The sequence below is a fragment of the Stegostoma tigrinum genome, chromosome 30 (assembly GCF_030684315.1).
Source record: "Stegostoma tigrinum isolate sSteTig4 chromosome 30, sSteTig4.hap1, whole genome shotgun sequence".
Classification (NCBI taxonomy): Eukaryota; Metazoa; Chordata; class Chondrichthyes; order Orectolobiformes; family Stegostomatidae; genus Stegostoma; species Stegostoma tigrinum.
The window spans coordinates 44,474,034-44,486,242 of NC_081383.1; the positions used below are offsets into that span (position 1 = coordinate 44,474,034).

Sequence of the window (12,209 nt, forward strand, 5' to 3'; positions counted from 1 at the left end):
CCCAACTTGTTGCAGTTGCGGATGGTATATCCCAAACTATTTAATTCCAAGGATGAACTGGCTCCCCTTCTTTATTGACACAGCCCCTTACTTCTTTTTCTAACAAAAATTAACTGGGAAAAGGTTCCCTTCTTTGTAGACACCTTTCTCCCAACTTCGAATGAACTTCCGTTTTCAAAAGAGCCAAATAGATCAGGCTGTCTGTAATTAACAAGAAGTGTGAGTTTATTAATCACTAGAAATAAGAAGTGGTAATATAACAGACATACCAGCAAATTAGAAATAGGTGACTCCCAAAAGGCACAGTTTAGCAAAAGAAGTAGGCCAGCCTCTGAATTTTTAATGAACAACGGAGTAGACAACCTTATGGATACTGGGGAGTTGTACAAGTCAGGTTACTGTTGGCAGTGAACAGATGATCCATGAGGTTTTTGGTTTTCTATGCTGATTGTAGTTCCTTTGTTTTGAGGTTGTTGACTTGCTCACTGAACTGGCTTGTTTTCATTCATGTTCATAATGACAGCCATGTGCTGTTAGCCTGCTGGTAGGGTTATGATGTTCTTGTCTTTCCTGAGTTTATCTAGTGCTTTTCGCTCTGGTGCTTTCAGGTTGTCCCTGTTGTTCATTACAACAAGCCATCCAACAAACTATAATCCCCACGCTACACAGAAGGAATAAAGGGGACAACCCAAACACATCAGAGGGAAACGCACTAGATAAACTCAAGAAACAGACTGTTTTTACCTACAACCCTGAGGTGACCAGGGGATTGTTCTTCCTGACAATAGTAACACACAACGCTCAAATACAAGCAGGTGCACATGTCAAATTCAGGCTCAGATGACCCATTCAGCAGTTTAGAACTTAATTCACAACGTCTGAATTGCTGCAGTGAGCAGCCCCATATTATCTTTTTGTAAATAGAATCTGTTCAGTGTGGTAAAAGGCCATTCAGCCCAACAAGTCCACATCAACTCTGAACGGCCCCCCCAACCAGACTCGCTCCCCCCTAACCCTGCGTTTCCCATGGCTAATCCACCTTTCCTACTCAGCACTGGACACTGGCCAATTTAGCATGGCCAATCCACCCAAACCTGCACATCTTTGGACTGTGGGAAGAAACCCATGCAGACACGGGGAGAATGTGCATACTCCACACAGACAGGCGCCCGAGGGTGGAACTGAATCTGGGTCCCTGGAGCTGTGAGGCAGCAGTGCTAACCACTGAGCCACCGTCTGTTTTTAATTTCTTTGATACCTTTAAGGTTTATGGCCATCAGGCCCATGCAGAAGTATTTTTTAACATCTGCAGGTATTGTCTCTTGTAATTCTCTCTTTAAAAACATAATTTGGAATTAAGTGCTAAAAATGCCTGTAGTATTTTGGGTTCTGACCCACTGTTGTAACACCTTCCAGCAGTGTACTGCTCCACTCCCAGTCTCAGCCTGGATTCTAATGTCTGGAGTGGGAGTAGATCCCACAACCTTCCAACCCCAAGGTGTATGTCCTGTCCACTGTAGAGCAGCTTAATGCTGGTCACTGACCCTGACTGAAAACTGCTGGTGAATGAAGCATTGAGTAATGCGAGGTTTAGCTAAAAACCCAGCATTTGCCAAGTTATGAAGCAGCGACTGTTTGACATGCAGCACAGAAATAGACCCTTCAGTCCAACCAGTCCATGCCAACCACGTTCCCAAGGGTCTAGGCCTGAAACATCAGCTTTCCTGCACCTAAGATGCTGCTTAGCCTGCTGTGTTCATCCAGCCCCACACCTTTTGTTATCGTGGATTCTCCAGCATCTGCAGCTCCCATTATCTCTGGCCCCACTGCCTGTGTTTAGCCCATATCCCTCCAAACCTTTCCTGTTTACACACTTATCCAAATGTGTTTTTATCGAGTCAGTTCAGGTGCAAACATGAATTTAAAAGAGTTATGACAACTTGTTGGAGAATGCACTGACACTTCAACCATGTGCCCAGCTTTGTTACCTAAAGTTCAGACCAGCACCTCTGCCCTTCCCTTGATGGGGCACTACATAGTGGCTTAAAAATCTGTCCTGGATGTATTTTAAAAAATTCTTCTAAACCTTTCACACTATGACAGCCACAGTTAATGTTGGGGAAGTTGGAAGCCCCTGCTAACACAAACCTATAACTTTTACACTTCCCTGAAACTTGCTTCCTGACCTGGTCTTCTAGTTTTACCCATCTGGGTTTATTTAAGGAGTTTTCTAAGATGTATCCCTCCTTGTTGCTGTAATAGTTTCCCTGAGCCTAATTGCAACACCTTCTTCTCTCTTCCCTCCTTTGCTTTCCCGCATGAAGATTGTGTAGCCTGGAATATCGAGCTGCCAATCCTGCCCCTCTCTCAGCTATGTCTCAGTGGCTGCAATGTCATCACACCCTCATGTTTTAATTTACAACTGCAACTCATCTGTTGATGGCCACACTCCTAGTATGAAAATAAATACCATTCAACCGTGTCTTGTACCTGAACTGACTTGATAAGACATTTGGATAAGTACGTGAATAGGAAAGGGTTGGAGGGATATGGGCCAAATGCAGACAGGTGGGACTAGACTAGCTTGGGGTGATGGTGCCTGTCAGTGAGTCAGTGCACATTCAGGCACATAGGTAACAAAGTGTGAAGCTGGATGAACACAGGAGGCCAAGCAGCATCTCAGGAGCACAAAAGCTGACGTTTCGGGCCTAGACCCTTCATCAGAGAGGCTCTCTGATGAAGGGTCTAGGCCCGAAATGTCAGCTTTTGTGCTCCTGAAATGCTGCTTGGCCTGCTGTGTTCATCCAGCTTCACACTTTGTTATCTTGGATTCTCCAGCATCTGCAGTTCCCATTATCTCTGAGCACATTCAGGCACATAATCATACACAGATACAGGGAGAGATAGAGAGAGACACATACAGACTGGCGCAGACTGAGACACATACACACATGCACTCACACCCATCTCCCATTAAGTGCCTTCCCACACTCTCAAATTGCCACTTTGCCTTTCCACAGCTGTGGCTGATGCCATTAAATGCCAGCATGAGCGTGCCATCCACCTGTTTATTGACTCGCTCCTCAATGAGAACTCTCCAAGCATGGCCTATCGCTGCTCCAACCAGGAGACCTTCGAGAAGGGAGTGTGCCTGAGTTGCAGGAAGAACCGCTGTAACAAGGTGGGCTATGATGTTCGGAGAATCCGCACAAAGAGGAGCGGCCGCATGTACCTGAAGACCGGGGCAGACATGCCCTTCCGAGGTCAGTGTCCTAGCCAGCTGCACCCCCTCCAACACAGCCCATGGTCAGCTGTCAGTTAGGAACAGGATGTGACTGTGATTGTATGGACAAGAAGGCCCTCTTTCAATGAGCCAGCTTAGCTGCTGAATGTCGTATCAGCAAAAGCATTTTATTAAATGCTTTGTTTAGTCTTTTTCATTCCTGGAATTAGCACCTCCTCGTTACAATTCATTATCCCAATGCCTGAACCAATCAGAATCCCTCCTTTGATAGTAAGAGCTGTCAATGCTGGAGTCAGAAATAACAGTGTGGAGCTGGAAGAACACAGCGGGCCAGGCAACATTAGAGGAGCAGGAAAGACGAAGTTCTGGACCTGAAACGTCAGCTTTCCTGCTCCTCTGATGCTGCCTGGCCTGCTGTGTTCTTCTAGCTCCACACTGTATTGTCTCAGAATTCCTCCTTTGTTGAGTTTTGGTCAGCAAGGTAGCGTACGCCCACAATGCCCTTAGGGAGGGAATTCCAGGATTCTGACCCAGTGACACTGAAGGAACAGTGATACATTTCCAAGCGAAGACGGTGAGTGGCTTGGAGGAGAACCTGAAGGTGGCTCTTTCCTTGTGTATCTGCTGCCCTTCACCTTCTAGATGGAAGGGGTCGTGGGTTTGGAAGGTGCTGTCTGAGGATCTTTGGTGAATTACTGCAGTGCATTTTGTAGATTGTACACACTGTTGCTACTGAGCATCAGTGCTGGAGGGAGTGGATGCTTATGGATGTGGTGTCAATCAAGTGGGTTGCTTTGTCCTGGATGGTGTCAAGCATCTTGAGTGTTGTTGGGTCTGCATTCATCCAGGCAAGTGGGGAGTATTCCATCACACTCCTGACTTGTGCCTTGTAGATGGTGGACAGGTTTTGAGGAGTCAAGAAGTGACTCACTACAGTATTCCTAAAACTCCTACAGTGTGGAAGCAGGCCATTCAGCCCATTGAGTCCACACTAACCCTCTGAAATGCACCTAGCCCAGGCCCAGTCACTTACCCTATCACTATAGCCCTGCATTTCCCATGGCCAATCCACATAACCTGCACACCTTTGGACTGTGGGAGGAAACCAGAGCACCCGGGGGAGGCCCGTGCAGACGCGGGGAGAATGTGCAAACTCCATGCAGACAATCGCCCGAGGATGGAGTTGAACCCGGGTCCCTGGTGCTGCGAGGCTGCAGTGCTGACCACTGGGCCACCGTGCTGACCAGCGGTGAGTCTGTTTGAGTTTCTGGCCAATGGTAACCCCAAAGTTGTTGATAATGGGGTATTCAGTGATGGTAAAGCCATTGAATGTCAAGGGATGATGAGTCAACACAGGTTGATTGCACATGGTGTTACAGTCACCTTGTCCCTTGGTGTTAATGCTTCAGTCAGACTATTCCTTTGCTCCCTGGCTGCCTCACTGCCATTTTATTCCCTGCAGTGCTTTATAAACTGTTGAGACCAGGACCTCTGACTATCCAAAGTCACCTTTCCATTGCCCCATGGCCTATTCTGACCAATCCTGGCTCAACTCAGACTGTAGCTCTGGTTCCAGTCTGCAAGCCTTCTCTGGGACAAGGCCTGGCCTATGTCCACAACCCCTCCCCCCACCCCCAATCCCAGCACAGTCCATTAGACTGAGGCTCCAACTGTGATCTGTGTTGAGCTTGCTTCGCACTGCACAGATTCGCAACCGGCTGTGATCGATTGATTGAATGTCACCATGATTGTGGTCTCTGACCTCTTGGTGGGTTTTGTTTTGAGGTTGTAGCCACTGGATTCAGATCTTCCAACAATCCACATGCTCAGTCTATCCACCTCCCTTTGCCCGGAGTGACAAGTAAATAAATGCTTCCCTCTCTTGTGAGTTTATTTGTTCTTGGCACTGGATCCAGGGTCCCTGATCTTTGGCTGATAGCCATCTTTGAGAAATCTTCAGTTACAATATTTAGCACATTGCAATGACTCTGCAGTCAGACCTCATCCAATCAGCAAAGGCATTTGGGCCAATTTAGCCTGTTTACTTTAGAAGGTTTACGACCTCATTAGGCACCACACCTCAGGAAGACGTTCAGTCCTGGGCTTGAACACAGTCAGTTGCAGCCTCCCAGGCTCGGGCCCTGAGCACGGGTAACATTGAGGTGCTTGTTTATCACATTGCTCACACAGGCAATTGGTTTGACTTGGGAGTTACAGAGGGAGTGGGGTCCTGTGGTCAATGTTGTACATTCTTCCCGTTGTCGGTAGAAACACAGATGCTGGGAGCAGGATAAAGCCATTTGGCCCATCGCGCCTGCTCTATTGCAACGTTTGTTACTTGTTCTCTTGCCCTCCCTGTTTCTGTCTCGCCCTCCGTCTCGGGATATGTGGGAGAGTGGGACGCTACGCGGGGGGAGGGGGGGTGTAATGAGTGGGGCACTACCGGGGGTAATGGGGGGTTGTGGGAGAGTGGGACGCTACCTGGAGGGATGGGGGAGTGTGGGTGAGTGGGACACTACTCAGGGGGAGTGGGGGTGCAATGAGTGGGGCATTACTCGGGGGGATGGGAGAGTGGGTGGGTGAGTGGGACACTACAGGGGTGGGGGGCTGTGAGTGGGCCACTACCCGGGGGTTGAGGTTGGTGGGGGTGAGTAGGACACTACGGCGGGTGGGGGGGATGAGTGGGACACTACCCAGGAGGAGGGGGGGTATGAGAGTGGGACACTACCCTGGGGGGGTATGAGAGTGGGACACTACCCTGGGGGGGTGGTGTGGGTGAATGGAACACTACTCGGGGGGATGGGGCGGGGATGAGTGGGACACTACCCGGGGGCAGGGGCGGGGGGCTGAGTGGGAGACTACGGGGGTGTGTGGGTGAGTGGGCACTACTCGGGGGGATGGGGGGGTGTAATCAGTGGGGCACTACCTGGGTGCATGGGGGGTGTGGGTGAGTGGGACACAACGGGGTGGGGGGGTGATGGGTGGGTCACTACCCGAGGGTTGAGGGTGGTGTGGGTGAGTGGGCCACTACGGGGGGTGGGGGGGACTAGTGGGACACTACCCTGGGGGGTGTGTGAGTGGGATACTACCCGGGGGGAGGGGGGCAGGGCTGAGTGGGACACTACAGGGGTGTGTGGGTGAGTGGGTGAGTGGGACACTACCCGAGAGGAGTGGGGGGGTAATGAGTGGGGCACTACCTGGGTGTGGTGGGGGTGAGTGGGGCACTACGGGGGTTGGGGGGGATGAGTGGGACACTACCCTGGGGGGTGTGTGAGTGGGATACTACCCGGGGGGAGGGGGGCAGGGCTGAGTGGGACACTACAGGGGGGTGTGGGTGAGTGGGACACTACCCGAGAGGAGTGGGGGGGTAATGAGTGGGGCACTACCTGAGTGTGGTGGGGGTGAGTGGGACACTACGGGGGTTGGGGGGGATGAGTGGGACACTACGGGGGTTGGGGTGTGTGAGTGGGACACTACCCGGGGGGAGGGGGGCAGGGCTGAGTGGGACACTACAGGGGGGTGTGGGTGAGTGGGGCACTACCTGGGGGGATGGGGGTGAGTGGGACACTACCTGAGTGTGGTGGGGGTGAGTGGGACACTACGGGGGTTGGGGGGGATGAGTGGGACACTACCCTGGGGGGTGTGTGAGTGGGACACTACCGGGGTGGGTGTTGGGGGTAGTGTGGGTGAGTGGGACACTACCCTGGGGGTGTTTTAAACCCAATAATACATATATCAAAGTGACACCACAATCCATCCAACTCTGAAGTGCTGCCCTCTCTGTAATGTAACTGGGGCCAGGGCATGTTTCTGAACAATCTAACCCATCACCTCCGATCTTCGATACCCCCCGAAACGTTGATCAACACTTTAACATCCCACAGGGAAGCTTCCTCCCTGTCTGCATGATTGGTGTATATGGAGATTGGAATTCCTGTCTTTCTCTCCCGTTCTGCTTGTGAAGGGAATGGGTTCTCTTACCTCTACCCCATGCTCTCTCTGAGCCATGTCAATACCATCAATCCCAGGTCAATTTCTTGATCCTATTTCCCAAACTTGTTTGGCAGAACAACACCAATTACAAAGCTGGCTATGTGAGACCGATCCAATTCTGCTATCACTTGGAATGTGTTGCATATTTCAACATTGCCGACAAATGGTGATCTTTGGAACTGCTGTAAAGATTGAGTGAAGGCTGTACAGTTGTACTCTCTCTGTCCCCTGGTCAGTTTTATTCCTTCAATGGATGAGGGCAGCATTTATTGCCCATCTCTAATTGCCAGGGGCAGTTGAGTGTCAACTACATTGCTGCAAGCCTGGAGTCACGTGTAGGCTAGATCAGGTAAGGATGGCCCTTTCTTCCCCTCAATGGGACCAGGTGGGTTTTTCTGGACAATTGACAATAGATTCATTGTTCACTAATGTCCTGCAGGGAAGCAAATCTGTCATCACACCTTGTCTGGCCTACATGTAGGCCCTGATTCACAGTGATGTGATTGACTCTTAACTGCCCCCCTGAGCAATTAGGGATGAGCAATAAATGCTGTGTAGCCAGCATTGTCCTCAACCTGTGAATGAATAATAAAAAAAAATTAGACTCTTAATTCTAGATTTTTAAAAATTGAATTCAAATTCCAGCATTTGCCATGGTGAGATTCAAATCCGGGTCCCCAACACACTTCCTGGGTTCCTGGGTTGCTGGATTAACACATCCAGTGGTAATACCACTAGGCCGTTGTTTCCCCTTGGAGAGGCTTCATGAGGTGTAAGATGACAGTGAACACTCCCCTGAGCTCTGTCCTGGTCTGTGATGTTGGGAAGTGAAGTCACTTTAGGATGTTTCAGAGATGGTAGGAACTGCAGATGCTGGAGAATCTGAGATAACAGGGTGTAGAGCTGGATGAACATAGCAGGCTAAGCAGCATCAGAGGAGCAGGAAAGTAGACATTTTAGGCCTAGATAATAAAATGTGAGGCTGGATGAACACAGCAGGCCAAGCAGCATCTCAGGAGCACAAAAGCTGACGTTTCGGGCCTAGACCCTTCATCAGAGAGGGGGATGGGGAGAGGGAGCTGGAATAAATAGGGAGAGAGGGGGAGGCGGACCGAAGATGGAGAGTAAAGAAGATAGGTGGAGAGAGTATAGGTGGGGAGGTAGGGAGGGGATAGGTCAGTCCAGGGAAGACGGACAGGTCAAGGAGGTGGGATGAGGTTAGTAGGTAGCTGGGGGTGCGGCTTGGTGTGGGAGGAAGGGATGGGTGAGAGGAAGAACCGGTTAGGGAGGCAGAGACAGGTTGGACTGGTTTTGGGATGCAGTGGGTGGGGGGGAAGAGCTGGGCTGGTTGTGTGGTGCAGTGGGGGGAGGGGACGAACTAGGCTGGTTTAGGGATGCAGTAGGGGAAGGGGAGATTTTGAAACTGGTGAAGTCCACATTGATACCATATGGCTGCAGGGTTCCCAGGCGGAATATGAGTTGCTGTTCCTGCAACCTTCGGGTGGCATCATTGTGGCAGTGCAGGAGGCCCATGATGGACATGTCATCTAGAGAATGGGAGGGGGAGTGGAAATGGTTTGCGACTGGGAGGTGCAGTTGTTTGTTGCGAACTGAGCGGAGGTGTTCTGCAAAGCGGTCTCCAAGCCTCCGCTTGGTTTCCCCAATGTAGAGGAAGCCGCACCGGGTACAATGGATGCAGTTTACCACATTGGCAGATGTGCAGGTGAACCTCTGCTTAATGTGGAATGTCATCTTGGGGCCTGCGATAGGGGTGAGGGAGGAGGTGTGGGGACAAGTGTAGCATTTCCTGCGGTTGCAGGGGAAGGTGCCGGGTGTGGTGGGGTTGGAGGGCAGTGTGGAGCGAACAAGGGAGTCACGGAGAGAGTGGTCTCTCCGGAAAGCAGACAGGGGTGGGGATGGAAAAATGTCTTGGGTGGTGGGGTCAGATTGTAAATGGCGGAAGTGTCGGAGGATGATGCGTTGTATCCGGAGGTTGGTAGGCTGGTGTGTGAGAACGAGGGGGATCCTCTTAGGGCGGTTGTGGCGGGGGCGGGGTGTGAGGGATGTGTTGCGGGAAATACGGGAGACGCGGTCAAGGGCGTTCTCGATCACTGTGGGGGGAAAGTTGCGGTCCTTAAAGAAATTGGACATCTGGGATGTGCGGGAGTGGAATGTCTTATCGTGGGAGCAGATGCGGCGGAGGCGGAGGAATTGGGAATAGGGGATGGAATTTTTGCGCATTAAGCAGAGGTTCACCTGCACATCTGCCAATGTGGTATACTGCATCCATTGTACCCGGTGCGGCTTCCTCTACATTGGGGAAACCAAGCGGAGGCTTGGAGACCGCTTTGCAGAACACCTCCGCTCAGTTCGCAACAAACAACTGCACCTCCCAGTCGCAAACCATTTCCACTCCCCCTCCCATTCTCTAGATGACATGTCCATCATGGGCCTCCTGCACTGCCACAATGATGCCACCCGAAGGTTGCAGGAACAGCAACTCATATTCCGCCTGGGAACCCTGCAGCCATATGGTATCAATGTGGACTTCACCAGTTTCAAAACCTCCCCTTCCCCTACTGCATCCCTAAACCAGCCTAGTTCGTCCCCTCCCCCCACTGCACCACACAACCAGCCCAGCTCTTCCCCCCCACCCATTGCATCCCAAAACCAGTCCAACCTGTCTCTGCCTCCCTAACCGGTTCTTCCTCTCACCCATCCCTTCCTCCCACACCAAGCCGAACCCCCAGCTACCTACTAACCTCATCCCACCTCCTTGACCTGTCCGTCTTCCCTGGACTGACCTATCCCCTCCCTACCTCCCCACCTATACTCTCTCCACCTATCTTCTTTACTCTCCATCTTTGGTCCGCCTCCCCCTCTCTCCCTATTTATTCCAGCTCCCTCTCCCCATCCCCCTCTCTGATGAAGGGTCTAGGCCCGAAACGTCAGCTTTTGTGCTCCTGAGATGCTGCTTGGCCTGCTGTGTTCATCCAGCCTCACATTTTATTATCTTGGAATTCTCCAGGATCTGCAGTTCCCATTATCTCTGATTTTAGGCCTAGATCCTTCTTCAGAAAATCTCCAGAAAATTTTCTAAGGAAGGGTCTAGGCCCGAACCATCAGCCTTCCTGCTCCTCTGTTGCTGCTAGGTCTGCTGTTTTCATCCAGCTCTACACTTTGTTATCTCACTTTAGGATGTTGTCGTTTGCTGGTGAACATTTCTGACCGTTGGTCTCATTAATTGATGGTTCTTTCCTCTCACAGTTTATCACTACCAATTAAAGATGCATTTCTTCAGAGATGTCAGACAAAGCAAGACATCTACAAATTTCCTCGTTTCACTAGTTGGAACTTTGAATGAATCGAAAGGCCTCCCTATTCGAGTGTGAGTATCTCATAGCTGGTGCCAACATGTCCAGCCAGCAGCTAGATGCCATTTTGTGTCAGGCATTTTGTTTTATTTATTCATGGGATGTGGGAATCCCTAGCCAGACAGGTATTTATTGCCCATCCCCAAACTGCCCTTGAGTTGAGAAGGCCAGTGTGGAGGTAGTTACCACGTTGCAGTGGGTCTGGAGTCACATGTAAGCCAGACTGTGTAAGCAAGGCAGATTTCCTTCCCCAAAGGCCATCAGTGAGCCAGGTGGGTTTTTATGGCAATTAGACATGGTTACCACTATAGTAACTTTTTAAACTGGGATTTCTTGTGTTTTGAACTCAAATTTTAGCGCAGCGCACTTTCTCCAAGACCATAAGAGCATGTAAGAATACAAGGCCATTCAGCCCATTGTGACTGCTCTGCCATTCAATAAGATAACACCGCTTTCCTCTTTCTTCCCCCCATGACCCTCGATTCTTGAATATACTTAATGACCCGGCCTCAACAGGCCTCTACGTTAAAGAATTCCATAGATTTAGAGAAAAAATTCCTCATCATCTGTGTCTTAAATGGGTGACCCCTTAGTCTGACTGATACATTGAGGGTTTGCTGCACTTTTAAAGGTCCTGCCTAACTGATGAGGTGTTCAACTGAGCTCCCCCATTCTTGGGTAGCTCCCAAAGATTTCACAAGCCTATTGGAAGAAGGACATTGGAGTGATCCCATTGGCTCCAACAGATTACTTACTGGATTTCTCATTGCTCTTTGTGGAGACTTGCTGTGTTGCAATCAGCTGCTGCATTTCCCTGTAAAACAACACTTCTTCAAAAATCCTCAGGCAGTGAAGAATGGTGTATCCAAGACCTTAAAATGGGTCTATAGAAATGCAACTTCTCCACTCAATTCATTTTAAAGAGTTCATTCTTTTATTTTGGCAATGTTGATTAGAAATGATACGATTTACTTTGCAGAAGATTCCATCTTGGACATTGTAACTTCCCATGACTATGAAGAGCTCTCTGTTGCAGCCCCGAATCTACCCAATTTCTAATTACATTCTCACCTCATTTCTCAGCCCAGAAATACTAGCGAACAGAACCCACTCGTTCCTAGTGCACACGGATGTCGATATCGGAGAGTTACTGATGGTGAAGCTAAAGTGGGAATCCTCGTCTTCCATCTGGTCGAGCATTATGGGGAAGGTCACCAACTCGTTCTCGGCGCTGATGTTCTGGGAGAGCAGTAAGGAGACCTCTGACCACCTAGAGATCAGAAAGATACGAGTGAAAGCAGGAGAGACCCAGAAAAGGTAGGTGCTGTCTATTGGGTTCCTTTGCTGACTAAAGTTCACAGGGTGGCAGGGGAGCAAGGGATTTCCTGAGGGCTGCCCCCCTCCTCCCTCTCTCTCTCTTTTATTAGAAAATCACAGAACTGTTACAGTGCAGAAGGAGGCCATTCAACTCATTGTGCTATCCATATTGCCAGTCCCCCATCTTTTCCCCCCATGTGTCTGTCCACCATTAGCATCCAAGCCATCATCCAATTCTGGTGGTTGTCCTGCGTTTGGTTACTTTCACAGAACAATGGAAT

At 50.1% G+C, this 12,209-nt stretch overlaps 1 protein-coding gene across 1 annotated transcript in view; it reads left to right on the plus strand.

Annotated features, from left to right (window-relative positions):
* LOC125465741 (lipoprotein lipase-like) overlaps window positions 1-12,209 on the plus strand; it is a 38,121-nt gene that overhangs the window by 15,980 nt on the left and 9,932 nt on the right. The window contains exons 6-8 of the mRNA XM_048559519.2: window positions 3,021-3,263; window positions 10,505-10,625; window positions 11,695-11,928. Coding sequence (XP_048415476.1) covers window positions 3,021-3,263; window positions 10,505-10,625; window positions 11,695-11,928 — 598 coding nt within the window. The remainder of the gene's footprint in view (window positions 1-3,020; window positions 3,264-10,504; window positions 10,626-11,694; window positions 11,929-12,209) is intronic.